At 53.1% G+C, this 27,832-nt stretch overlaps 1 protein-coding gene across 1 annotated transcript in view; it reads right to left on the bottom strand.

Annotated features, from left to right (window-relative positions):
- The window catches only part of Grin2a (glutamate ionotropic receptor NMDA type subunit 2A), a 325,653-nt gene that overhangs the window by 60,898 nt on the left and 236,923 nt on the right, over positions 1-27,832 (bottom strand). Inside the window, exons 4-6 of the mRNA XM_077106022.1 lie at positions 7,475-7,680; positions 3,492-3,660; positions 3,252-3,405 (exon numbers count right to left, since the gene is read on the bottom strand). Of these exons, the coding sequence (XP_076962137.1) occupies positions 3,252-3,405; positions 3,492-3,660; positions 7,475-7,680 (529 nt within the window). The remainder of the gene's footprint in view (positions 1-3,251; positions 3,406-3,491; positions 3,661-7,474; positions 7,681-27,832) is intronic.

Genomic DNA, 27,832 nt, shown 5'->3' with positions numbered 1-27,832 from the left:
TCAGAAAGGTCAAGGACAGCTGCTCTGGCAACAAGATGGTGTCCCACTTGGAATTGACGACATTGTCCCTGGCTTGTGAGATGGCAGGTCAAGGGGCTCTGCTGCAGGGCTCTGGCTGTAGTGTACCAAGTACCTGCTAGTGACCCTGAAGAACCGCTATCCTCAGATGCCACACACGTGCCCCACAGTGAAGAAAAGTGTTGGGGCAACAGCAGGAGCCGGTCCATAGCAGCTACAGAGGAACCCGGAGCCCTTTTGAACAGGTGCAGATTATATCCTCTAATGACTTGAGCCAGAACCAGCATCCACCACAGAGAAACTTCAATCCCAGAGACTCCAGGACAGCTTTTCTTTGGGCTAAAGAATTCAAATTGCTTGGAAAGTCTTCAAAATTAACTGGTTGGAAATGTTACAAGAGATGTCATCTCTGTCCTTGACGAACCATTTTTACACAAAAGCTCCGTGGCATTACCTGCAAGTGTTTCCGGTGTGAGTTAATGGAGTTTGTGGAGGAGAGAGAATAGGGAAGGATGAACAGCAACGCAATCAGATTTCGAATGTTTTGGCTCTTCCAGATGACTGAGCCAGTGAATGGGAAAATGTAGCTTAGCACGGTTCATTATGACTTTCAGAACCTGCAGATAATGACCGTGAATAAGGGGGTACAACGTCAGTCAAACAGGGTTGTAATTTAGTGACTAGGGAAAATATTAACCTCCTGTGTAAAAACAGCTTTGCAAATTGCTTCCTCCGGGTATATTTTTTTAAAATATACAGCAGAAAAGTGGGGGGTGGTTTTGCTAAATTTGGCAAAATACTTGACTTTTTATGGAAATGGTCTCTGATGCAGGTAAGACCCACAAAAAAAAAAAAAAATCTTAAGAAACTGGGTTGAGGCCAAATTCAATATCAGTGACCCGATTTTACAAGTCAAGTCAATTGATACATATATTGATCTGATTGAATTGGAAACAAGTTCTCTCCGGCTCACTAAGTAGATCTGAAGACAATTTGTATAAACAAAACACATTTCTGTCAACTTTGTCCCATGAACCCACTTCCTGCACCCCGTTCTCAGCTCCAGGGCAAAGCCCCCTGCCAGGGGGTCTGGGAGACAAGGGAAGAGCAGCCGTGGCTGGTGGGTGAGGCCTCTGTCAGACACGGGGCAAAGGGACACGTAAGGAGCCTATTGAGTGTGTACCTGTCAAGCTCCACGTCACTCCAGTAAAGGGTACCAAAATTGAAGCGATGACTGCAAAATCAAATCCAGTGAGTGGCAAGGATTTCGGCAGCTTAACTGGATTATCAAAAATGAAGTAGTAAATCCACATGCTGCCGAGAGTGAGGCACGGTCCAAAATCCTGTTAGTCAACATTTCAGCAGGAGAAGGGAGCATGAAATCTCCACGGCGCTGACATCACACATAAGTGAGGACATTGGAGGAACCAGACAAGGGCCTGCAGTTGGTTCCACAAGTTGGTTCTAGTCGGCAACTTTCCATAATAGAGATTTTTGTTTCTAGAAAAATGTAAGACATTTAGTTGACGTCAACACTGTTCTCCCTACCCGCTTTCTCTCTCTCTCTCTCTCATGCAGTTTTACTCTAGAGATTACAGTTTGCGTCAGCTCCCCAAGTTTGGGGCAAACCCATTTATATGGGCATGATAAGGAAGAATTAATCATCTGAATTCTGCTGGGCATGGTGGTGCACCCCTATAATCCTAGTGGCTCGGGAGGCTGAGGCAGGAGGACCGTGAGTTCAAAGCAGCCTCAGCAACTTAGTAAGGCCCTCAGTAATTTAGTGAGATTCTGTCTCTAAATAAAATATTAAGAAGGGCTGGGGATGTGGCTCAGTGGTTAAGTGCTCCAGGTTTAATCCCTGATACAAAATCATTATCATCACGCTCATAATTCCACAATCTTCCACAAGATAGCCACTTTTATTTATTCATTTTTTTAATATTTTTTTGGTTGTTGAGGTACCTTTATTTTTTATTTATTCCTCTGTGCCTCACACGTGCTAGGAAGCACTCTGCCACTGAGCCACAACCCCAGCTCAGACAGCAACTTTTAAAAAGCCATTTAAACAGCCAAACAGCCAACAGCACTTTGCTTTAAAGAGGTTCCACGGCTCTCGCCAGGGCACCCAAGTCACCCAGCTGTGGTGCTGAAGCCAGAGGACAGGAGAACAGCCCCCTCCCTGATTTAGGAAAAAGGTCTCATGTAAACGTGTGAATTCATGAAATGGTTCAAAGAATGTCCTGCTTTAGAAACCACTGGGCTTGAAGGAAGGCACATTTAAAACATGGCTCCACTGATCTCAAATCCGCGCAGATTCTTGAGACTGCTCCTGTCTGTGTGCAGAGAGGCGTGGATCAGGTAGGCTCACCATTCCTCTCCCTCCGGCTCGCAGACCAACCTCTGCCACTAAGGTACGGAGGACGGTGGTGGGTGCCCAACGGAGGTTTACGGCTGACTTAGATCAGCTGTGGACAGACAGGTGTCTTCATTTTCTAAATGTTTTGCCGGGTTCTCAGCAATATTATCTACTAATTTACGCTCTACAGCGTCCAGACCAGTATCTGAGTACGCGCAGCAGAAATCCCCCAGAGAAAGACAAGTGGAAGCCACCCCCGGGGCAGGGCAGGGCAGGGGAGGAGTGCGATGACTCAAGTGCAAGAGGTTCTGGAGGGCGCCGGGCTGTGACGTGGGAGCAGATGGGACCCGTTTTGTTTTATGACTTCATCCTGTAAAACAACCAGGCCAAGCAGAAGGGTCGTGACTGGGGCGAGACGTTCTTTTCCTTCTGCTGTAGAAACCTTTAAGAACACGGAACTACCGTTTCTGTAACTGGGGTGACTGGGCTAACTGGGACTGGTCAGGCTTCCCTCCGCTTGCCTGCACTGTCCCGCTCCTGTCACCTGGCTGGCTTGCATTGGCTAGACCCCCGAACATCCCTTTTGCGGTTTTCAGGCTTATAAGGAGTGCCCTTGCAATTGTTCGGGGCTGATCAGGGGAACAGCCTTACGTTCTGGTCAGCCGCCACCGGTGCGCTTCAGTAAAGGCTCGATGCGACGATACGTGAGTGGTCTGAAGTCAGTTTATGAAACCCCGGGACGGAGCTTGAACTATGACAGTTGGTCACACGGAACCCAACAAGGTCCAGTCTGGCCACAGGCTATGAGCAAAGGGGACGGAGCAGCTGTGACCCCTTGTGGGAAAGCGGCGGGAGCCCCTGGAAGTCCACCTACCTAGGAAGGCAGAGGGTGAAACGGTGCCGTTGCTCCTGGACACCATGACGCTGATCCCCGTCTCCACGAAGGGTACGGAGAAGTCCACCACCTCGGAGCGCTCCTCGTTGATGGTGAGTGAGCCGACCGCCATGACCGCTCGCTGGTAGACCACCTGGAGGCGGAGAAGGAGCGGGGTCTGCGGCTCTGCCTGCGGCCCGGGCCCCCTGGGGAGGGCCTGCGGGACGGGCGCCCACCTACCTCCCCGATCATCCCGTTCCACACGTTGTTGACTTTCTTGCCGTGCTTCCCGTTGGTGACCAGATAGAGGTCGTAGGTGAACTTCACGGTCCGCGAGAGCTTCTTCAGGATGTCGATGCAGAACCCCTTGCAGCACTTTTTGACATTCATCCCCTCGTTGGTTGAATTGCTGTGAAGGAAACCCCAAGACCACAGAAGGTCAGCGAGGGTGGGCAGGAGGGGTGGGGAGGGGCTCTGCACTTGGCCAGCTCCTCTCCTGCGCCTTGCCGATGGGGAAGGGGGCTCAGGGAGGAACTGGCCTTTCCAAGGACAGCAAGAGCAGAAGCGTCCTTCATCACAGCGGTCATCATGACAACTGTAACGTGTGGGGAATGGCTCCTGGCGAGGCACTCCGCTAACGGCCACTGCCGGCTGGGTTGACCCGTGATTTCTGAGTCAGGAGCTGTTTTTCACCCCATTAAGCCAGCAAGAGTTGCCAAGCGTACTTTTAAGAGTGCATAACACACAACCTCTTTAGACCAGTGTTTAGTGGCTCTATCTAAAAGTCAATCATGAAGCTCCCCAGAAACTGGGGAGAGGATGATGTGAGATCCTCTACACTTTATCCTGTACTTAAAAGTCTCGAAACCCAAGGCAAGAGGGCAGGGTTCTGAAAAACCTCCCGAGAACCAGGAGACCCGCGTTCTACCCCACGCGGGAGCTGTGGACTCCACCTCTCCTGGCAGAGCCGGCTCTCCGTGAGGGTTCATTCACAACTCTCCCCGTCTACCTCGTTGGCATGAGTACAAAAGGGGACACTCCAGGAGGAAACGCTCTCCACCGGGAAAACCCCGATCTGAACCCAGACAGTGCCGTCGCCTGGAAGGCCGTCTTGGAATCCCCATCCTGCGTTCCTCACCTGACAGAGTCACATTCCAAGAACACCCCCACGGACCTTAAGTACTTCTAAAAATGAAGGGAACTTGGTCTTCCCAAACCAAGTGGCCAAGGCCCCTCACCACTCACACAGGAGGGTCAAGGCCTCTGTGGACAACGCACTTGAGTCCACTTGGCACCAAGCCATCCTCTTGGCTCAACCTTGCCTGGAGTCGCTGAGGTCATGAAATGCGTGCTCTGTTTGAATCTTCCATTTGGGGCTCATTTACGCACTGGACTGTTTTTTAAAAAAAGCATCAAAATGATGTTTATGGAAATCCAACCCCATCGTAAAAAACATGTTTCCATGTCATGAAAAACAGAGTCGATTACATGGAGGTACAAACAGAATGATCACAGCTATGTAAAAGCAGATGAGCTTACTGGGGGAAAAAACTGGGTAGAAAAACAATGGAATAGAAGCCATTTCTGAACGGTGGGAGTTTTCTTCCTTGTATTCTTGGAGGCTTCCCCCAAATATCTAGAGAGTGTGGGTACCTGCAGGAGCAGAGGCACCGCTGGACACAGAGGGTGTGGACCTACACCTGCAGCCATGGATGCAGGTTCTGGCTTTTTAGGAGACTGACAGGCCCCCAGGACTCCACGTTTACCAGAAGTGACAAACAAGGCTCGCCCTGGGGAGTGTTGCCAAGAAACAAACAGGACGCCGTGTCTAACAGAAATCCTTTGCAACCATGGGCTGCCTCAGCCCTTACCCTGGGAAGATGCAATTGATCTAACTCGTGTTGATGCTGGGTCAGGGCACCCTAGTGATTTTCCACTGACATCGAGGACGTCGGACCCCCGTCTCACCTGGAGGCCCAGGCCCAGTCCACACATGGAAGAAAGGAAGGAGCAGGCTCCCGCCCCACAGGAGCCCAAATCGTGAACTTGCACGTGCTAAGCCATTTCTAGTCTTCAACAGGAAAGTCGATTCTTTATTGAGAGCGATTTAGTTTGGGGATTTCTCTTCACACTGACAGACTCGGGTACGGGTGACCCCCTTGTTTCAGCTCCAGTGCTACCAAATTTAAAGATTTCAAACTCTTCTTATTAACTGTGAAGCACCCAAGGCCCCGTGGCCCTATCCAAACCCGGGGGTACCGTGATGGGGAAGGAGGTGTCCTGCCAACGGCGCCCTCAGTTTTGCGTCATTCTTTCCACGTCTGACCAACTTCTGCCGCAGGACGCCCACGCAGATCCATACCTCCTGGGACGACCTCCCTCCTGCTCCCCCAGGCCCTTCCAGCTCCCCCGGGTCCCCTGGGTCTCCTTTGTCCCCAGCGTGGCCGCTCCTTCCTTCTTCAGGCCTTTGCTCCTGCTCCTCCACCTGGGAGGCCCTGCAGACGTCACAGGTCCGCCTCCTTACCCTTCACGCTGTCCTTGGGCACGACTGGGTGGCCTCCAGAGCCACACAGACCCCTTGCTCTCTGACCGTGACACCTGGTTTGTGGTTTCACAAGGTCCACCATCACCTGGCGCTGCCCACTCCCTTCACGGCAGAGTCAGGATCTGACTGTCTATGCCATGACCAGAGGTCCCGGCTCCTCTGTGCCCAGAACCGTGCCTGACACGCGAATGCACTTAATGCGTGTTTATGCATCAATGTACTTACCTTTTTTTTTTTTTCACATTTTTATTTATAACAACATCTGTGCTATTTAACTGTGGAGGAATTCAGCAAAAATCATCGAAACACCATGTCCCTGGGTGGGGTCACCTGCTTGCCTTTCCTTGATGAGTTGCCTATTCATCTCCAGGGAAGGGGAGCCCGGTGAGGGACACGCGGAGTGGGGAGGCCTATTCAGGATGGATCTATTTATTCTCTTCATGATCTATTCAGAATTTCACCTCCAAAGAAGTTGACCTTGCAGATGAGCTCTTCTCCAAGCCCTAGTGCGCCTTCATAAGACACTTGGCAAACGTACATTAGAACCTACGCCCAACCCCAAGCTCTGAGATCCGGGGCCTGATCCTGACTAGTGGGGCCTAAAGTCGGAGTGTGCTGTGGAGGGGTCACGGTGTCTGCTCGCCCTGGGCGCTCCAGACCCTGGGTCCTGTGCAGAGATCAGCCAGGCACAGTCCCATACTGAGGTGGCTTGTCATCCAGTGGGAAGACAGACGGATTATAAACTGTAAAGGTAGGTGCTACAGATAGAGATGGACTTTACCCTGGGCACTGCAGGGGCAGGCAGAGCTGGCCTAACCTGGGGAGGCCGTGGCCAAGCTTAAAGACAAGGGGGAAGGGCCCCAGGGGAAAGCAGGTGACCAGGAAATACTCGGTCCAGCAGAGGCCTTCCCTTCTAGTGGCTCTCCTGGTGGGGTCTGGGCCCACGCTGGCTTAGGACAGCCTGGGCCATGGCGTTCTCTGGGTCCCCTTCAGAGGGTCAGCTCTCCCTCCGCATCGCAGACAGGAAGTGACAGAGGCAGCCCAGCTCGCTGTGGGCAGCAGGACGCTGCCGAGGTCCAGTCTCCACCTGGATGGCATCTGAACCTCACACCCAGGTATGTGCCTGTCCTGAGCCTCCGAGGCAGACTTCTTGTTCTTTTTTGGTACCAGGGGTTGGACCCAGGGGCACTCAGTCACTGAGCACCTTCCTAGCCCCCTTATCTTCTGTTTTGAGACAGGGTCTTGTTGAGTTGCTTAGGGACTTGTAAGCTGCTGAGGCTGGCTTTGAACTCGAAATCCTCCTGCCTCAGCCTCCCGAGCCACTGGGATCACAGGTGTGTGCCACTGTGACCAGCCAAAGACAGACTTTTAGAAATTTTCAGAAGTATGGGTCTGGGGGACACACAGGAGATGAGGGGAGAAGGACACGCTGGGGATGCGTGTGACGGCCAGGACCCGGAAGTCATGGTTCCAGCAAGACTGAGGGGAGGGCTATCCTTGTTGCTTTGGGAGTTCAATCAAGGCCGGTGTGGCGTGCCCCCGGCAGGTGTGTCTGCCGACCCGTTATCATGTGGTCACTATAGTAATAGGGTCATTCTGAGTCACACTCACAGCCAGCCACAGATGTGTCATTGGCAACGACACCCGCGATTTAAGAGAACCAGCCCCCGTCACTCACTTGATTTTGACGAACTTCCGACAGGGCACCGTGTTCCTCACGCACGTCTCGGTCAGCGGGTCTATGTCCTCCACGATGACGAAGGGGGCCTCCTCCAGGGTGACGATGCTCAGGTGGTTGTCGTCCGGCTCGCAGTCGGAGAAGGACTTGTACCTGGGCCACACGGCGTGCCGCAGGCTCAGGCTCTGGTTCTCCCACTTCCCCACCTGCATCAAACACAGAGGCCACTCGCTCTCCTGCCCCAGGACCCCCTGCAGGGCCAGGCCCGCCCCCTAGGCGTCCTGGGGGGCAGCATCCCTCCTGAGGGCGTTCCTGCCGCGAGCTTCAACATGTGCACGATTAAGAGCTAAGAAAAATGGAAAAGGAAAGGGTACAGAGCACCGGGCAGCTCCACCTCCCAGATCCCGCCTGGAGTAACTACACATGGCGTCTGGGGGACGTCCGAGCACTGGCACCCTCACGGCTCCCCAGGGACCCCTGAAGCGAGGGAAGCAGCATGGACCTGGAGGCTGACCAAGGTGCAGGCCGTCTCCGCCTCTCACGGGCCTGCAGCTCTGAGGCGTGCACATCTGAATCCCAGAGCTTCCGCCCCGTCATCTGACAGAGGCCTAGCCACACCTGGGAGTCTAACAGGGCCATGCCTGGCACGCGGTGGAGAGTCCCACCTTCTCTTCAAGTACAGAGAAGAGAAAGGAGCAAAGGTAAAAAGGTGCTAAGAAAAGAAAGTACAAGAGGAAAGGGGAGAAGAAGATGCAGTAAGACGTAGTCAGCGAGGAAAGCAGAGGCCTGGGGGAAGGGACAACCCAGAGGGACAGCAGGTGACGGGATCAGAAGCATGTTCCAATCCCGGATACAGCTCCCGTTTAAGTTGCAAATTAAGTTGAACTTTGGTTAATCTGCACAGAGGGGAGACGCCGCTGCTTAGTGCACACGGAGACCTGTCAAAACAGAATCGATTACATCCCCTCAGAGCAGCAGTCGGCCTCTGAGCAAAATCAAATTGAAGGCTGTAGGTTTTGAACCTTAATTCTATTTGACAGGTTATTGGCACTATTCACATTCCTGCCAGGAGGAAGCTGCCCCACAGCCGCTCTCGCCGTCCTCCTCCTGCTCCCACGCACGGTGCTTGACACCGCAGGTCAGCGCTTCATCTGTAACACCAACCTCCAGGAAAATACCCGTCTGCAAAGCTAGGTGCAGGCGCAGGCCTGTCTGAGACGACGTGACCCACTCACCTCTCCCCCCGCGGCACGGTGTGGCCAGAAATGAACGGAGGCCTTCAGGAGATTCAGACACACTGCACCAGGCAGAGGGGACGGGCAAGGAGGGGGCGGGTCCCTGATCCCTGCACTGCCTCATCATTTGGCTGGCTGTAAAGAAACATCCATGTGGCTGATCATGACCCTGTCTCCTTAAGGTAGGATGGTCAGCAGAGCTCTTTGCAACATGCTCGCATGGGCCACATGGGCTCCGGAGAACATGGGGCCCATGGGATTCTTCTTTCATTCCACGTGGATCCATTGAACACCTACTATGTGCTGACACCAGCCGAGGAACAATCATGGATTGTTCTTAGAATGATTTCTGCCATCTTAGAGCTACCAATCAGCTGCAATAATAGGGTTACTACAGTGGCTTGGGAGGCTGAGGCAGGAGGATTGCAAGTTCAGAGCCAGCCTCAGCGACTTAGCAAGGACAGAGATCTGACCAATAATGCTGAACACAGATTTGCACACCTTTTCCTCTGGAATAGATTATACTAACCCCCTTTCTTCCCATTTGTCTTTGAAAACTCGAACACAACCTTTGAGAGAGGTTGGGTAGCTTAGTGGAACAGCTTTGGGGGTCAAGTAGAACGAGGGAAGTAGAACGAGGGGTTCTTACTGGCTTCACCCTCTAGCTGAACAGGCTGGGGAGAATCCTTTGACCCCTCTGAGCTTCTCTTTCTCTGTTAAAATGCAGAGAGAAAAAAGCGAGTCCCTTTAAGGACTGCAGGGAGGTTTGAATGAGCCACTGCTGTCTGTCACACGGAACCGACACCCAGCGAGGCCGGTGACATCACTATTCTGTTGCTGTTGCTGTTGGCATTTGAGACAGAGATCAAATGTCAGCTTATTTGTAAAGTGGTTCTTGCTTTTCCTGGAAACCTAGAATTTTGCATCTCTCTCTACCACAGCGTGTTGGTACTATGATCACAACAAGGTCACCGCCGACACTTGTGTGTTCAGGAAGGGTGTCCGTCTCACCCCTTAGCCTAATTCCACCAAATCCAACATGGTGGGAACGGAAGCATGGAGAGGTTCTGTGAGCTGCTCAAAGTCGCACAGCAAGCAGGTGCAGACAGGGTCCACCATGGGGCTGTCTGACTCCACGGGGTGTCCCATCGTACACTCAGTGCCTCTACCAACTGAGCAATGACAACATCGCTGTACCTACAAGGCCCTTCCTTCCTTGCAGACCTGCTCCTGACACCCCAAGATAACACAGATCAAGGCTTGAACGAGCCCTGAACCAGTTGGTTATGCCATTGGTCTCCCTGCAAACAGACATCAAGGACGAGAGCCAGCTCCAGAGTGTGGTGTCTTCCTAGCTCCCGGCTGCTGCCCGCTTCCCGCCACATCCATGCAAGAACCCATGCGTCAGCCCAGGAGGACGGAGGGAGGTGGAGGTGGAGAGTGCTTGATCAGGAACTGAAGCTTCTGGGTAAACCCTGCCCCAGATCCTGAGGGCTCTCTCCTCCTCTCCTGAGTCCACAGCTGCTTCAGGGCCCATCTAAAACACCAAGAGTCCCAACTCCAAGACTGTCTACCAGATCCAAAGCTGGTGGACGGCTGAGCTTTGGCATTCTGTACCCAAAGCAAAATACCAGGGAGTGAGGATCTCTCCCAGCAACCTCCGTCTCCCAGACTCCAAGCCATGGAGGACGGCTGTCTGCACAGTCCTGGGAATTAAATTCCCTGGACAGCAAAGGCACCGTGCTCTCACCACCTGGAAAGGCAATCCAGTCACCCTGCAGTGTTCTCAGGGAAAGCAGGACTCCACGTAATAAACCCGGAACTGGGGGTCAGGAAGCCTTGGTTTCCATCCTCACATTGTCTCTGCTAACCCCAGTTTGCAGGGGCAGGAAACAGGCTTGGAACCTCCACACTCCAAGCGTTTCTCTTTGGAAATTGTTTCCCAGATGGAAGAGCGCCGCACACTCTGAGAACGGTAGCTAGCGCTCTCATTCCACCTTGGGCCTGATGGTGACACCCCTGCTGTTCTCTAAACTGGGCCTTCTTCCTTTTCCAAGGCCCTTCTCCATGATGCACTCCGTACTCTACTGACATCAAGACCCATAGAAAGCTGCTCTGAAGAGTGAGCCAAACCGAGGTCGCAGCACCCTTCCTTTAGCTCCATGTTTTCTGAGGCAGAGCAGGTGAACGAGGCAGCCACTGCGGTCCCGTGAGCCTGTATCTGGAGCTAGAAAGGGAAGGTCTCCCGGGACAGGTGGCCGGAGGCCTGGTTAGACGGAAGGAGGAGCCGGACAGAAAGCACACCTGTGCACGGCATTGGGTCCATGCTCACGCGCGTGCCTGGAGGGATTCCACTGAATTTTCAGGATCACCTCGGTGCTGTGGACCCTTCTCCGTCCCCCTGACGTGGACCAGAAGGAAAGGGCTCAGCCTCGTGAATGGCCTGGACTCAGCAGCAGTCAGTCGGTTGTAGTCAGATTTTTTTGCTAGTGGGACCAAAAGACCTGAGAGAACAGTCCGAGAGGGAGTGTGTTTGGGGCTCACAGTTCCAGAGGTCTCAGTCCACAGAGAGCCGGCTCCGTCGCTGAGGGCTTGACGTGGGGCTAGAGCATGGGGAGGGTCTGGGGGAGGAAGGCCATCCAAGACGTCCACCAGGAAGAGACTCCACTCACCAGAAACAACACGCCCCCACGACTGCCCGCCACGCGCCACCTGCCGTCAGTCCCCACCCGACCCACCCCTACCAGGGGTCAGTCCACTGACGGGGCCGAGGCTGCCATAGCCCAAGCGCGTCACCTCTGAGCTCCTTCCGTTGTCTCACACATGAGCTTCTGGGGGACATCTCACCTCCGCCCATGCACAGATGAGCAGATTTAGATCCTGCCCGACCCTAGCCCTGTGACCTTGAACGACCTTGGTTTCTGCAGACACAGCATGGTGGCATTCCATTTCAGTCATCGGGAGGTCACAGGGGGTTAAGGACAGCGAACCTTTGCGAGCCCACGGTGCCTGGCCCACAGGAAGTGCCCGCTGCTCCTGCTGTCATTTAGTCCCCAGGTGCTAAGTCGCTCTCGGAGAAGCCCAGACTGAGGCAGCGGAGACCAGCCCGGTTCCTGCCATGGGGTGCCCTTGACCGGTCCTCCTCTTGGTCTCGGCCTCCTCTCCTCTACAGGACACCAGGGGTTGGGTCTGGACTAGGGGACCTCCAGGGCCTTTCAGGTCTGAGCTTCTAAGCAGCATGCAGGGGCCGAGTTGTCTCCCCAGCACCCCGCCCCCCGGATTCGGGACCAGGTGCTCGTTGAGAATGAGAAGAGGGAGAGGGTAGCGCTCCTCGCTTGATGTCTACTTCTGGACAAGTCAGGGCAGAGGGACGCGCCTGCCTCTGGAGCAGGTGGCAGGAGGTTCTGAGAATCCACCAGAGGGCTGAGGGGACAGGGTGGGGTCCGCAGAGCCCTCCAAGCTGCAAGAACCAGTGGGCCCCAGGCCTGACATCTTCTAGAAAGAGGCACAAGCCCAAATACCGGCTCCGCCACATTCCTGCTGTCGCGCTGTGGACACTGATGACCAAGTCACCGTTCACACTGCTGGGTGTGAGCATGGGCTTCAGGGAACAGTGCTGACGGGTTTCCATGCACATCCATCCTCAAAGCAGCTCCAGGAAGCAGGTGACCATGACGACCCTCGTTACATAATGAGGGAACTAAGAGGGACACGCCTTGCTCAGGTCACGCCATCAGGGCCACCGCAGGATGTAAGTCAGACAGCGAGAACAAAGAGCGCCGCTCGCCCCTGTCACTCTCAGAAATGGACGTCTGTGTTTCAAAGGCACCTACCTCATAGAGCAGCCAGGGGCTCACAGAGGAGGAAGGCGGGCTCCTACTTCTGCCATCCGGAGCTCTGACACTGGTTCAAATATCCGTCCCCGGGGTCCTGGGACCCTGTGGTCCTGCCCAGACCCGCGACCACACGCAGCTCTCACTCTCCCTCTCACGGATGAGGAGACCGAGGCAGGGGGTTCACCGGGTTTGAAACGGGTAGGACCAGGCTCTGGACCCAGGACTCATTTTAAAATCACTGAGGAAGCAATCTGAAGCTTTCACTATGGAAATAAAGACTGACCACCCTGAAGACGTCTGCAAACCACCGCCTCTGCCACGCGATCACAGCCAACGGCAGCTGGTGGATCGTCGCCAGCACACGGCCTTAGAGGGGTGGGGACCGGCCTCCCACAGGGGCCTCCTCCAGAAACCCCTGACTCAGTCTCATCATGAAACATGAAAGTCTTCACTGAGGAACATTCTAGAAAATATCCGACCAGTACGCCTCCAAACTGCCAAGGTCATCAAAGAACAAGGAAGTCTAAGGGACTGTCGCAGCTGAGAGGAGCTGAGGAGATATAGGATTAAATGTACCTGGTTTCCTGGATCAGGAATCAGATGGAACAGGAAAAAGGGATTAGACAGAATCTGAGCAAATCCCAACAAAGCACGGGCTTTACCTAACGGTAGTGTATCGTTGGCTCATTAATCGTAAAAAAATAGACCATGCTAATGTCAGATGTTAATAACCAGAGAAACTGGGCACAGAGCACACGAGAAGCTGCTATATGTAAAAATACTTTTTTCTGCAAATATGAAACTCTTCTAAACTAAAAATTTCATACAATTTTTTTCCTGAAATTCAAAAGGGGATATTTTAATATAAGGAGCACATGTCCAGAGACAGAGGAGCCCCGTTGCCAGGGATGTGACCCTGGGGCCATTCAGTCTGCCGTGGAAGCCAGATGGCCTCTTCCCGACTGGGCCGCTTGGTGAATTGCTTCCTGTCTTTTGGCCTCAGTTTATCACTAAAAATGGGATGATGCAACGGCTTGGCTCACAGGGTCTTGAGAGGTCCTGATTACCAAGTTAGTCACAAAGCAGGGACCACATGCCCAAGGCCGTTCTGCGTGGCTCTTTGTTCTGTTTAAATCAACGGGGAGGACTTCAAAAGGGGAGTGCGTACTGTGTCTTAAAGACATAAAAAGAAAAAAAACGCTTTGCCTGTCCACATCCATTCCCTAATGACTTTGGCTACAGCACATGGATTTTCCCCTGGAGAGATCCTGCTTCCAAGTTCAAGACGGCCCCTGTCCCTTATTTGGCAAATGGGTTCATGGGGTCCCCCTAGCCACAGCCGTGGGACCAGTGATGTGCGTGGCCTAAGCCGTGCCCATGGGTCTCCCTGGGGACCATCAGGACGCATGGTCCTGCCAGGACCACCTCTCGGAGGATGGACCCTGGGCTAAGAACCAGGGAGGCGGCCCCAGGAGGGACGTGCTGCTCTGGCTGCTGACCCCCGCTGGGCCCTTCTCTGCGGGGCTCTAATCCCTGGGAACTTCCACCCACAGCGGAAGTTCAGGACCCACTGCTTTCATCTCTACCTCGGGATTCAAGTTCTTGGACTTAAAAACAGTCAAAGAGGCCACTTGGGAGGAAAAGAATCTTAACCTTCAAAACAAACTGAACTTTGGTGATAAACCTCTGAGTATTTTCAGAGAATACACTGAAGTGGGAGGACAATGGAAATAATTGACCTCTGACGGGGAACAGTGATTCTGCTGAAAGAAATATAAAAAGGCAAAGTTAACTTTGTGATGACTCTTTTTATCCATTCTTATTAATAAAATCTGACTGTGGAGGCTCGCTGCTCCTCGGCTCCTAGACAGCGTTCCAGGAAAGGGCAGCCATGGCTCACTGACATGTCCAGCCAGTGGTCTCTGGGAGCGTGGGTGACTTCAGCTCCACAAGCGTTCCCATCTACCCCACTGGTGTGTGGCTAGATTCACAGACATCACGGCTCCTGCAGAAGGCTGGAGAAACCAGGTTAACAGATGCAAGCGGCTCTTCGTTCAAAGGGAGATGAGCGTTTGATCTTACTTGATCTACTTACGAAATGCTTACAAGAGACAATTAAAACAACCTCGTAACTGGTCTTTTGATCTCCAAAGCCACCCACCACGATCGTATGTCTAAGTACCCAACTCAGGGGTCCGGCCCTGCTCACATCCTTCCACCATGCAGGCTGTGCACAGAATCCCACCTCTCTGCATGGGTGTGCGCCAGTCCACCTCTCGCCCCTCCTTCCCTCCCATTCCCCACCCTTTTCCCATCTCACACTGAAACACAGACATGCACACCTTCACACATACATGCACTTACACCTATACACACTCACTCCCTCCCCTCCATGACCTACACCTCTATACGCAAGCCCACACAACACACATCTGCACACAAGAGCACCCTGGCCCACTCAGGCTCACAGTATGATCACTCACAACCCCCCACACACACCGAACACACTTAGGCTCACACCTCTGTGCACACATGCACGCTCTTGCACACAGACAAGAGGCTCTACTAAGCTGATAGGGTGCATGCACTTTTCGCCAGACGCACCCCGGATGACACCCACTTCCTGCCTGAGTCTGGAGCGCCCTGGTCATCTCCACCTGCTGACCTCCTACCCTTTCTTTTCTGGCCTGGCTCGAATGCCAGTTCTTCCCTGGGGCCTGATTCCCCAGCTGGAATTCACTTTTACCTTTCCTGAGTCTCTAGAGCTTTCTCTTTTGTTCATTCATGAGCTCAACACAGGTTCGTTCGTTTGGGGATTCGCGAGGTGCCAGGCACTGCGGAGGCCTGGAGCTACACTGTCAACCGTCCCTGGAGGCGATCTTCCAGGCTGGCTGCAGAGGAGAGCAGTGAATGGAGGTGAGTGCTGCACCCGGGAGGAGACAGGAGGCTGGCGAAGAAGAGCGCTTCCTGTTGCAGAGGGGAATCAAGAGCTCTTCGGACAGGAAGTGATTCCAAACAGGCAGCAGATCAGAAGAAATCACGTGTTCCTGTGAGGGTTCACCTTTGGTCTGTGGACAGCTGAAGTGTGTGGGCAAGGCCAGGGGACTTATTGGTGATTTCAAGCCGGGGAGTCACACCCCTGACTTTGAGAAGTCCCTGGGGACGCTTCCTCCTCATGCAGTGCAGGGAAGGGGTGTGGCTACATGGGCTGGGCGGCAGCTGCAAGGGACTGGATGTCAGAAAGCCGCGCGCGGTGAGCCAGGCCTGACTTCAGGGGACCTCAACAGGACTCAGAGGCTGACCCACTGGGGGGTGCAGAGGGAGGTCCAGCTGGCCCTGAACTACAGCGCTGTAGACCGCCCTGGCCGCCTGGTAGTACAGGGCTCAGCCCCCGCCAGCTGCAAAACCATTGCTGGACCGAACTCAGTTCTGTCTACAGCGTAGCATCCATTTTTACTTAGAATTCAAAGTTAAAAGAGGAAATTGCCTGTTTACCCAGTTCCTCTCCTTGGAGACCAGACAATAGGGATTGCAAGACTAAAAATCAGAGAGGACGTGTATTCAAACTGACCAAGTGCCTGCCGCCTGCTCTCAGGCCCACCTGGGCCCGGGGAGCTTGCTGGGTGATCTCCTCACCAACAGGGACAGGCTTTAAAACAAACACTTCAGTTGTACAAAACACCAGAGAACATTCTGCTCCAGGTAATAAGAGGTGATTTTCTCCCAAGCTGGAGAAAACATGAGTAATTAACTCTTCAGGAAGACGAAGTTCAGGAGGAAAAACACAGTGAACGGGAGGCCAATCTCCCTCCACCTGAAACATCAAGTCCTCCAAGGGACCGGGTAAATGGCGGTGAAGGAAACATGACGTGATCGAGTGTCCGCATTCAGCCTAGGCAGCATGTCCATGAGCAGCACGCACACCCAGCGCTCCCAGCTGACAGCAGGTTTACACACAGGGAATTCTGGGCTCTGAGTTGCCACTTGAAACCAAAAGCAGATCTGAGTTTGATTGATCTGGAAACTACAACTAAGATGTCAGATCCACCCTGTGGCTTGAGAGCGAGTGGAAACGAGCACTATCTGGTACCTTGAGTACTTTGAGAATGGAGGCCGTGTTTTTCTTTTTCACCAATATCTGATCTCAGGATCGTCTGTGGCAGTTAGTGTGCTAAACCACATGTCACCGTGGAACTCAGTTACCCTACGCGGTGTAGAACAAACATCTACAAAGGCACTGCCGAGAAGCAGATGTGGGCCAGACCCACCTGTGCTAGGATGCCCCCGGCCTCGGTGGTCACTGGGTTAGGGTCACTGGTTAGGTCACTGCTGGCCAGATGCTGAGAGACTGCGCTGTACTGAGTGCACTGGTGGAGAGTTGGTGGGTTCCTGGGAGTGTTACATGAATAAGAACCTCCCCCGGGGACTGCCTGGGAGTGCAGACACCTGCATGGGGAGTCAGAATCAGCAGATCTGGGAGCGAGGCTCAGGTCTCCACTTTGCAGGCAGCCTCCGCCGGGCTGTGTGGCCTAAGAACCCTATTGGAGAAGCATCAGGAGGATGGGAACTTTGGATCAAACGCCACCTCAAATACGGATGGAGACCGTTCTTCTTGGGCTACTTACGTAACCAGTGCAGTTGCCAGCAGATCTCAACGAGCTTCATCAGCGATTAGAGTCTTAATTAAATTCCTCTCAGTTGAAATTTCCGAATTGCCTAATTGTTACCCGCACACACTGGAGCGGTGGGTTTTTTCTTCCTGCAATCACGGCTCTCAGGATGATCTCATATCTCTGTGGATAACAGCGTCGACGGTCCCAGGCCCCAGCACGGGCTCGTCTTTCACGGAGACGTGTTTTGATCTCCCTCGTTTCCAGGAACAATCTGCACGTCTGCATCCATTCTTCTCTTGGGTTCAGCCAGCGAAAGAACAGCTGCATGCATGTTCAGGTTTAAAATTTAAATTTCAAAATGAAAGTCTGCGGCCCAGGGAGCGGCTTCTCCTCCAGGAGTCGTGCATTGTCTCCAGTCCCTGGAACGCCTCTGTTCCCGGGTCCCCGGGGACAGATACAAGTCCTACTTCTTTGGTTTACTTTTAATTCTTTGTGTGCTCTTAAAAGTGATGTGTTCTGTTAATTAGCTAAGCCGTTAATAGTGTTTTCTTTCTCCTCTTTGATTCCGCATTGGAATGATATAACATCAGAGACTCGAAAAATCAGCAAAAAAGTAAAGAAGCAGCTCTTTCATAATCACTAATTAATTTTCCAAACAGGCTCTTGAGGGTCCTTCATTGTGTAACTTCTGTGCCCGCCTGCCCTCCGTGGGCTGTAACAATGTGACAATAATCACGAATAATTAATAAGGGTCGTCGCCGGCATCTATTGAGGGGCTGCCCACCCCCATGGGCATCTCCCATTTCACCCTCATAGTCCTGGAAGGGAAAAGGCCAATCATCACCCCCACTTTACAGACTGAAAAACAGGGGACTCAAGATCAAACAGCAAGTGAGAGGACCCAGAGTCCAACTGAGGGCATCTGGCAGCTGACCCTTGGGTCCAGTACAGCAAGGTGGACATCATGTTTGCTTTGGAAAATATCTAGAGAAATAGGAGAGACTGGCCTTGTCCAGGGAATATTCCATGGATCAACGGGGCGTAGAGGCGTTAGCCCCCTGTAAGGGACAGTGCAATGTTCCAAGAGCTGCCACACATGGATTCTGTTCCCGTCTGGGGGAGAAACGCAGGTGTCGCTGCCTGTCAAGCAGAGGGAGGAGTGGCCGTCCTGCAGTCTGCTCTCATGCACCAGGGACTTTCCCGCTCCGTGGGCCTGTGAGCTGGTTCCTCTAAGACCCCGAGTTCCACCCAGAAAAGCTTCAACAGCACAGCCACTGGGCTCTCCCTGTGCAGCCCTGGGGCCAGATCTGCCACTTCCACCCTGGACATCCAAAGGCGGTTAGAACAACAGAGCGGGGGAAGCCAGCTGCGCCGAGGTGGCCTGTGTGACAGGTGACCTGGAGACTTCATCCAGGAGGAATGTCGATCGGACTGCTTGGCCTGTGCCGTGACCTCCACCCAGTGCATAGAGGGACGGGAGGGAGGGTTCTGTCTCCCCGCTGGACTTTCCTGTGGCAGGTGAGACACCAGCAGTCAAACGCGGCATCCTGTTCACACTGCTGCGTCTGTTAGTGTCAAAACCCAAACATAAGCTTGACTGAACTCCTCAAGGGCTGCTGAGCGGAAGGAGGAAGGCGGAGTGCACACAGAGCAGAGGCCCAAAGGGAAAGGGACCACCGGGGGGTGAGGCCGGGGGAGTGAGGCCGGGGTCGGGGGCCCAGCTCGGGGTGCGGGGGGACTTGACCCGAGGACAGTCCCCTGGTACAACACCAGTGATAATGCTTGTTGTCTTCAACGCCTTCACAAAGGCTGTTTAGAAACATGGCAAGAGGTTTCCTTTTGACCTTCTAATGTACTTTTTTCTGGGTAAATTTCAAAGATCAGTGTAGCTTCCAATTGTAAAATAAGTGAGATTCCATTCCATCTGGCAGAGTGAAGAGCTATCTGGGGGGGTACTCACCTGGACAAGACTTAGCAACTCTGCTCCCCGACGGCCTTGCCAGTGAGTTAGAAATCGGTCAAGGGAGGAGGCCGGCTCTTTCCCTGGGATGGCCGCGAGAGGGTCCCTCATTTGCTGGGATAATCAATTCATTTTGAACAGCCTGAAGCAGGCCAGAGACCCCCACCCAGGAGACCCTTGCCATAACTAAGCACAATTGTTCCTGGTCTCTGGGCCAGGTGGACGGCGTGTGTGCAGGGTCTGGGCTCCAGGTCCCCAGCCTGGGCGGGGCCTTCACAAAGGCATTTGCCTCTCGAAGGACTAGAGTTGGGTCCAGGGAGCCAGGTGGTGGGAGGAAAGGGGAGGGGACTCTGTTTCCCTGACACCGATTTTCCCAGAGGGTGTCCTTGGCCTGAAGTGGGTGCCCAGAGCAGTGACAAACTGCTTTGGTGTCAACTTCTACAGATGTGAGCCTCTGAGCCCCTCCCCTTACGCACTGGGTATAAAGCTCTAAAACTTTCTGAACTCGGGATTCAGGGGGGGGATCCGACGGAAGCCAGAAGCCCCCCTTTGAACCTGGCTGCAGCCAACAGACCTGCTCCGTGCTGCTCCTCTGTGCCCCGCCTCATCTGTCCTACTTCAATAGGACTTAAAAAAATAAAAGGAAGACCTTAAAAAGCGACCAGATTCTGGAGTGTGTAACCACTTATCAAAGGAGGCAAGTCCCAGGTCCTCCAGCGGCCGACAGTTTCAATGCCTCAAAGCGGACTCCAGGGATGGCAGAGGCCAAAGCTCACAGATTTCCTCAGTCAGCATTATGTAAAGAAGCCAATTCCATTTGGATCTCGGCCCTGGACAGTTCAAAGCTAACCTCATTGACGGCCGTCCACAGAGTTTTAAAATAAGGTTACAGGCCTGGGGGTATCGATCAGGTGAAAAGCATTTCATCCTCTTGCCCATGAAAAGTTATTGGGCTGTGAGTGTGGAAGTGTTGGGAACTTAGTAGCAGGTCTCAGATGGGCTTTTGTGCTTCTGTATCTAGGACAAAATAATAAATTTAAATCTTTAAGATGGACGTTTTCCTCCTTCCAAATGAAAGGGCGAGCCAGAGCTTGGAGCCTGAGGCCCTGCTAGTTATTACAAGGACGTGCACCGAAGCCCTCGTGCACGGGCGAACTCCGTTGCCGTGATGAAATGCACAAGGATCAGAATTTCAACTCTCCTTAGATAAGATGCTACTTTGACAATCATTTTTCTTTGCTCAGCTCTGGCCCCAAACTACTTTGCTCCAAGCTCGTCTGAGCCCTAAAGTATTCCAGCCAGAGGATCCTTTGAAATACTAAAGCCAACAGAAGATTTAATGGTGAGGAAACAGTAATAAGCTTAAACACAGCTTTGCCCACTGTTAAAAACGCGACTACCAGGAGGCAGTGGGGGAGAGGAGGCCCCCATGGGACAGGCCAGATAAGACCAGCTGCTTCAGAAAACAGAGCCCACGTCACCCTCGACTGTCCGTCCAATTTCACCCAGACCAATTATCCCCACCTCAGACATGAATCCACAACTGCAGAGCCCCGTGGAGACGCTGGAGGAAATGAGGACTGGGAGGACCCATCGGGCAGCTGCTCAGCGCTGGGCTTCCTGCAAAATCATCCTGGCTGGAAAAATACCCTACAGTCGGGGGAAGAAGACCCAAGTTCAAGTTCAACTCTGATGCTTATGAGCTGTGTAACTGAGTTAGAGCAAAGATTTTCAGATTCACACGACTTGTAACCACAGGCAGAATCCCAAGACCCCTGATTACTTTATTGTAACCGATGAGCAACGCTGTTCTCTAAGCCCTGGTGACTTAGGGTTCAATGACTTGGTTCATGGCTCACTCATTCAATAATGTTTAGTGCTTATTAGCCACGAAGGAACTCTAAACCAAGGGTCAGCAAACTACGGCCCGGGCCAAACACTTTTGTATAGCCCACGAGCTGAGTATGGGTTTCCCATTTTCACGTGGTTAAAAATGGACACAATAATTACATTTGTGACATGTGAAAATCACATGAGATTTGAATGTGTGCCCAGGAATGAAGTGAGATTGGAACACAGCATGCGCATCTCCTACCGTATCCTCTACACGGGCTTTCATACCGAAACTGCAAGTTGGGTCCTAGCCAAAGCCACGGTGTGGCCCACAAAACTAAAGGATCGACTAGCCGCCCCCTTACAAAGAATGTTTGCCAGCCCCTGCTCTGACCCCTGTGGACGGGGACCCACTGACCAGTGAGGACGATAAGGTGCTCTCAGGACGAATGACACTGTACAATAAAAGGGAACAAGAGCCAAAGGGTCAAGGTGAAGCAGAAGTGAGAGAGCAGGTCTGATAACGAAGGAGGACATTTGGAAAGGAGCAGTGACCAGGGGAGCCGCGGGAGTCTGTGGAGGGCTTGGGAAGAACCAGTCGGTGGGACTATCCCTGTGGACGAAAGCTTAGAGGGTGGGCGTGGGGAGCACGTGGGGAGCACGTGGGGAGCACTCATCCAGACTGGGTGAAGGGCGCAGTGTTCAAGAGGGACCCAAGGAGACAGGACGTCCCTGGGTCAGGGCTGAGGTCCCCAGGTGCACGCTGGAATCAGCCTCTGCAGCCCTTAGTGATCGGCGCGTCTGGGGATAACACTGGTGACTTCACCCACGTCTGTCTGGCAGTGATCCCTCCCACATTTGGATGTGGTCTGTTTGCGAATATTTGACGCCCGTTCCCTAATGAATGTGCTCCTACTTGTCAGATTATTTGCTTAGATGTAGGGGTCGGGCTTTTGGTCATCTCTCCGTTCAGCACCGCCTGTCCACTTTGGCCACTAACCCTCTGGGGAACGTTCACTCAGAACAGCTTGATCGCAATGATTCGAGACACATGAAACCAGCCGCACTCGGCTCTTCTCAACGTCTCTGCTTGGACACCATTTCGACCCCAGGGCCCTGGGCCTTCTGTTTTCTCCCCAGGCTCTGCTTCATGCTCCCACACCTCTTGCCTCCCGGCCAATACCTCATCCTCTATCACCTCAGCAGACTTTCCCCACCCACAGCGATCCTGCCCCTACTTGGTCCTCTCCTGTCACCACCCAGCGCCACAACCCCCAGCTGAGCCAACCAGCCACTTCTCACCTGGAAGCCACCAGTTCAGGTGGAGAACATCACGTGACCACAGAGATGAATGGCGTTTCAAGTCTAAGGACTCCCTGTGCAGCTAAGCATCTTTCTCTTTTTTCCTAATTGCATCTCCCTCGTTCCCTGGAAACTATTTCAAAACTTCACATCTGCCAGCCCCCTCCTCTCCCCCGTTGACGGATCTGCCTCTGATTTCAGATTATCCGGACAATCCAGAGTCCACAGACCCACCGGCCTCTGTCCACAGGTCCTCCTCCTCCTTTCTGTCAAGAATGCAAGAGGCACCCACCTCTGCTCCAGCCTGACACTAAGCCCAACACAGTCACCCTGGACAGTCCTCTTCTGCATTCTCCTCTCCTCTAGAACTGGCCTCGATGCCCTCCAGGGCTTTCTCTGCACTCTCCATTGCCCATTAAGTCCCCAGGGCATCTGACATCGGGGGCCACGCCCTCTGTCCTTGAGTGTCTTCCCTGGGCTGCCACAATCCTACTCTTACCCACCTGCTCGCCTCCTTCCCGGAGCGCGTCTTAGGTGTCTTAACCTCGCCCTGCCCCAGAGGTCCAGGCTCAGATCTGTCTGCCCCCCGTCTCCAGGTACCGTCTCTACGTGGACAGCACTTGGATCGGAGGCCTTTCACCGGCTCTTCTCTGCAGCCTGCAAGAGAACTCAATTTCCTCCTCTCACTTTCCTTCAATCATAAAAGAATATGTACAGTTCGCCATCTGCCTCGAGTTCTGGGAACCTCGTTACGGTTGGATGTGTGCTGCCCTCATCCCCCCAGAGCTCAACGTGGGACAATGAGGGAGCATTCAGAGGTAAGACCACTGGACGGTGGGAGCTGTGGTTGTGACCTGCTCTTGGCGTGGATGAACAGCTGGTCACTGTAGACAGGTGGGATGTGGCCGGGGAAGGAAGGTCACTGGGGCCTGGGCCTTCGGGGTTCATATTAGTCCTGGAGAACAGAGCCCTGTCTGCCTCCTGGCTGCCCTGTCCTGAGCGGCTTTCCCTACCATGCCCTTCCCCCATGACGGTCTGCCTCACCTTGGGCTCAGAGGAATGCAGTCACCATCCATGGACTGAGACCTCTGAAACCAGGAGCCCTAGACAATCATTTCCTCCCTAAAGTTGTTCTTGGCAGGTCTTTGGGGCACAGCAGTGAGAAAGCCGACTAGCACAAGTCCCAGTGCTACAATATTCCTGTGCCTCTCCCCCTCATTCATCACATCATGGACACACCACCTCTGAACGTCTCCCACTGTCCATCTCCCTCCTAACCCTGGCCACCACTGCAGTGAGGCCCTCAGCTCCACTGGCCTCTGCAGCGGGTCCTCCTCCTGTTTCCCCGCGGCCCAGGCCTTCCTTTTCCTACCTCTGCTAGCCGGTCATCGCACTGTGCTGCTGGAGCCCGTCGATGGGTTCTTCTACGGTCGGCGTAGAGAGAAGACAGGACCCTCCGCCGCCGGCCTTCCTGGCTCTCTGCATGGCCATTTCTGACAGCCAACTGCTGATCCCACGCCTGCCCCACCTCGACGCGTGAATCAGAGAACTGATCCCAGGCTCTGGTACGAGGAGCCCTCTGGGTGCCAGTTTCACACCGTCACTCACCCTGTGCAGAAAACCCCTCCCACTCCCTGCCGGGGGCTCTCCTCGCCCCGTCCGCCCTTCAGAACCCAATGCAGAGGGCAGCTCTCCCGGCAGCAGCCCCTGAACCCAACCCTGGGCAGGTGCCTCCTCCTTTCCTTCTCATCGAGGACTGGAGGCACCCACACAGTCATGGCCCCGGGATGCACTCAGGACAGGGTGCTAAATGAACAAGTCAGTAAGTGAGGGTCAGTAGAGCCACCAGGAACTATCCATCCCCAAGGCTCACTCTTCCCTTCTGGTGACAGGCTCTAAACAGAACATGGAGTTTGGAGGTGGCTGAACTTGAGCCTGAATGCCTGGCTCTGGGGCTCAGCAGCTGTGAGACCTCGGCTGACTTTGGGCCTCAGTCTCCTCGTTGGTCAAGTTGGCACAAGGAAGCCATCACGTGATTCCTGAGGAAATTTAAGAAATCATTCTGTAAAGCCCTTATTATACCAACTTTCATACAATCCATGACTGTTCAACCAACGCGAAGTGCTTCTTTGCAGACGGGTCTCTGGGAGGGATTCCGTTAGCTCATGTAAGTGAACCCCCAGCAGGATGCGTTCAGTTGAGGCTCCTTCCCACCCACCATGCACATGTCCTCTAAGGTCAAGGTGGACCTCCAGCTGCAACTCCAGAACAAGCTACAGTCAGACAGAACAGACAGGGATCCCAGGCCGGGAAGACGGATCTGCTGTTCATTACTTCTCTCTATTTTAGACAAAACTGATATTGCCCCTGATACAATCCCGTGCCCAGAGAAGAGGGTGCTGCCGAAGTCAGCCTGGAGTTATTTTGGTTCTATCATCAATAAATCCGAAGGTCTGGGAATGATCTTTATTTTCACAGGCTAGTTTTAGGTTCTGAACAGTCGCTGCATACCATTAATTCCAGGACCATACACGCAAGCCGGGCTTTGTTGGATCCTCATGCATGGCCTTGCTCGTGTTCAATTGGCCAAGCAGCTGTATTGGAAAAAGATGAAAAGAAACAGAGAATAAAAGTGACTGGAGACAACAGAAGCTCTGAAAGGAGCACCCTGCTCAGGGAGTGTGTGCAGGTCACCACGCGGATGGTGACGGGAGGCCTGGAGCTGTAAGGCCCTTCTCGGGTTACACGCTGCTGTCATTTTATTTGACCTTCATGACAGACTTGCTTAAAGGTGAGAGAGAGATCATTCCACCTTTCAGAGCAGGGAGCAGGTGTTCGTTCAAGTCACTTGGCCCAGAAGGCACAACAAACGTGTGAACTTGAACCAGAAGCAGTTTTCTGGCCCAGACTTTAACTGAGGTTTCAGTCTTCATCCTGCTGTGTGGGACCCAAGAGAAACCCACGCGAACCTCTTCCTCAAGAGGCTTATCCTCAGGCTTTAAACCCAGTTCCTCGGAGCAAAGACGGCGCTGCCAGGAAGCTCCTAGAAATCCACTCAAAATGCAACAAACCACCCCAGTAATTGTCAGTTAAAACCCTAAGTAGCACTTTGCACACCTGATGATCCCCATTGATTAAGCTCTTTCTGCTCCGTCCCAGGTCCTTTACTGGATGCTGCACGTAAATTACTCAAAATCCCTGAACCTTTGAAGTGACTGGTTGACCACTTTGGTCCTCATCTCTCTCTGGCCCTCACTTCTCTCATACGTAAAATAGGATGAATTGAAACATCTACCGCCTCAGGTCGTAGTGAACATGAAACAGGATAAGGTACATGCTGAGTTCAAGGCCTAGAGAAGCAGAACTTGAAAACTGTTAGGCTGCTGATCACTATTATTATCACTACTGCCACTAGGAGTTATACAGGAAAACCAAACCAGGTGTTTTCCATTTCAGTTCTCCACCTCCCGTGGCCCTGGGTGAATTCACCTGCATTATAGAATTTGTATGAGAGCCGGGCACGGTGGCCCACCCTGTAATCCCAGTGGCTTGGGAGGCTGAAGCAAGAGGATCTCGAGTTCAAAGCCAGCCTCAGCAATGGTGAGGCCCGAAGCACCTCAGTGAGACCCCGTCTCTAAATAAAATACAATACAGGGCTGGGGCTGGGGCTCAGTGGTCGAGTGCCCCTGAGTCAATCCCTGTTAACTACCCCACCCCCTGGCCAAAAAACAAACAAACAAACAAAAAAACAGGATCTGAATGAGGAAGGAATACAACTAAGTGGTTAAAGCATCAGCTTTAGACTCAACCAGCAAATACTCAAAATACAGCTCAGATTATTGAAAATCAACTTGGTCTCCTTAGTGTTCTCAGGGATGATGAATGGCACCAATATCATACTCTTTCCGTGAACTAGTGGACCTTGTGGGTCTTGAGTTCTGACCACAGGAAGCGTTTAGTGAAAGGCGGCTCCAGTGTCCTCTTAGAAGCCCCATGGGGTAGACACTGTCATCGCTGCCATCAGATGATGGGGACACTGGATGTCCTGAAACACCAAGACTGACAGAGCTTCAGGTTGGCCTGGCCTCAGAACTAAGTGTGACCCATGGCCAAACCTGACCCTATAAACGCCCATCAAAACGCCCTCCCCCCATGCATGCTGAGCCCGAGTGTCACTGTCCCTGCTGAGCACGATGCTGGCCTCCCTCTGTCTACAGGGGCCAGTCATCATCTCTCGATGTCAACACATCCCTGTCTCCAGCTTCCATGTCCATGGATTTGGGAGCATCACTTGATGGGAATCACGTCCACAGTTTTGAGTCCTCCTGTATTTTCAGAGCCTCCATCCATCAATGCCTCCGTGACATGTTGGTGAGGAAACGGATCTCACGGTGTCCATTCAAGCTGCCAACTTGAAAGCTGGGGGTGAAGTGAGGCGTGCACAGTTCCTACGAAGAACACTGGACAGTCTCTGATCTTCAGGGCCCTCATCTGATGAATGTCCCTGCCTTCCCTACCTGAAGCGTGGTTGCTGGGATCTGACAGCCATAACTGACCCACACCCTCCCTTCCTACCTTAGCTCTCGGGGCCGATGTTCTTCAAGCTGCTTTAATCTCCGAAAAGAAAAAACTTCACCATCCGCTATGACCTTCTGCACCGAGGAATCAGGACCAGGAGCCCGGAATCTTCTGACGCTCCTTGTTGGCTTCCACTTTGAATATAACAGAAGGAGGGACCGTTGGCCTCTTGCAGTCATCCTGCGACTCCCTCCGAGGGAGCCCGAGTTGATCCAACCGTGGGCTCTTTCTGTGTTTCCAGTGGAGTCTTTCACCCGGGAGAAATCAAGATGGTTCAGCCCCTACTTTTTCCTCCTCAACAAATCCATTCAGCCTTTATAATTCGCAGAATTGTGATTCCAATGGAAGGAGTTTAGATGGTAAGAATTCTACAGATAGGATTGTGATGAGCTTTAAAACAATTTTCAAAAGACAATGGCTAGATAACAAGCCATATGGTGGAGTAATAAGCAATGAAGGAGCCCTTTAGTGCAGGGGTGGGGCTGATTTGCGTCCTCAGATTTGCAGAAGAATGTTGATTGGTTTGTGCAGAGATGCAAGAGTCTGATCAGGAGGCAGATTTTCACGCAGCTCAGTGGGACACTGAGCTGAACTCAGAAAGAGCTGTGTGCGGCAGCGGGGAATCTTGTACCTGCAACAGTCCTTGCAAACGCCCTGCGAGTCCACCGTGCAGGGATGGGGGACTCCCACCATGGGTTTTCATAATTAAAGCCCTGACAGCAACGCTACCCACATGCAGAGAAACCCCACTTCTACCACATGGTGTCGCAAAAACAGAAGGGACATTGAGGCCAACAGGACTGAACCGGAGCCCGACTCAGCCACCTGCTTGCTCTGCTACGGTGGGCGACTCACTGACCCTCCGAGACTCAGTTTCTTCATATGCTACTGGGGTGGGGGAGGGAGGTACTATTTATCTGGAAGGTCTATTAAGAAGTGATCGATGTAGGGGCCGGAGCTGTGGCTCAGAGGTAGAGCACTTGCCTAGCATGCGGGAGGCA

The sequence above is a fragment of the Callospermophilus lateralis genome, chromosome 19, assembly GCF_048772815.1.
Source record: "Callospermophilus lateralis isolate mCalLat2 chromosome 19, mCalLat2.hap1, whole genome shotgun sequence".
Classification (NCBI taxonomy): Eukaryota; Metazoa; Chordata; class Mammalia; order Rodentia; family Sciuridae; genus Callospermophilus; species Callospermophilus lateralis.
The sequence above is the reverse complement of the archived record's forward strand: the minus strand, read 5'-3'. Positions and strand labels throughout refer to the sequence as shown.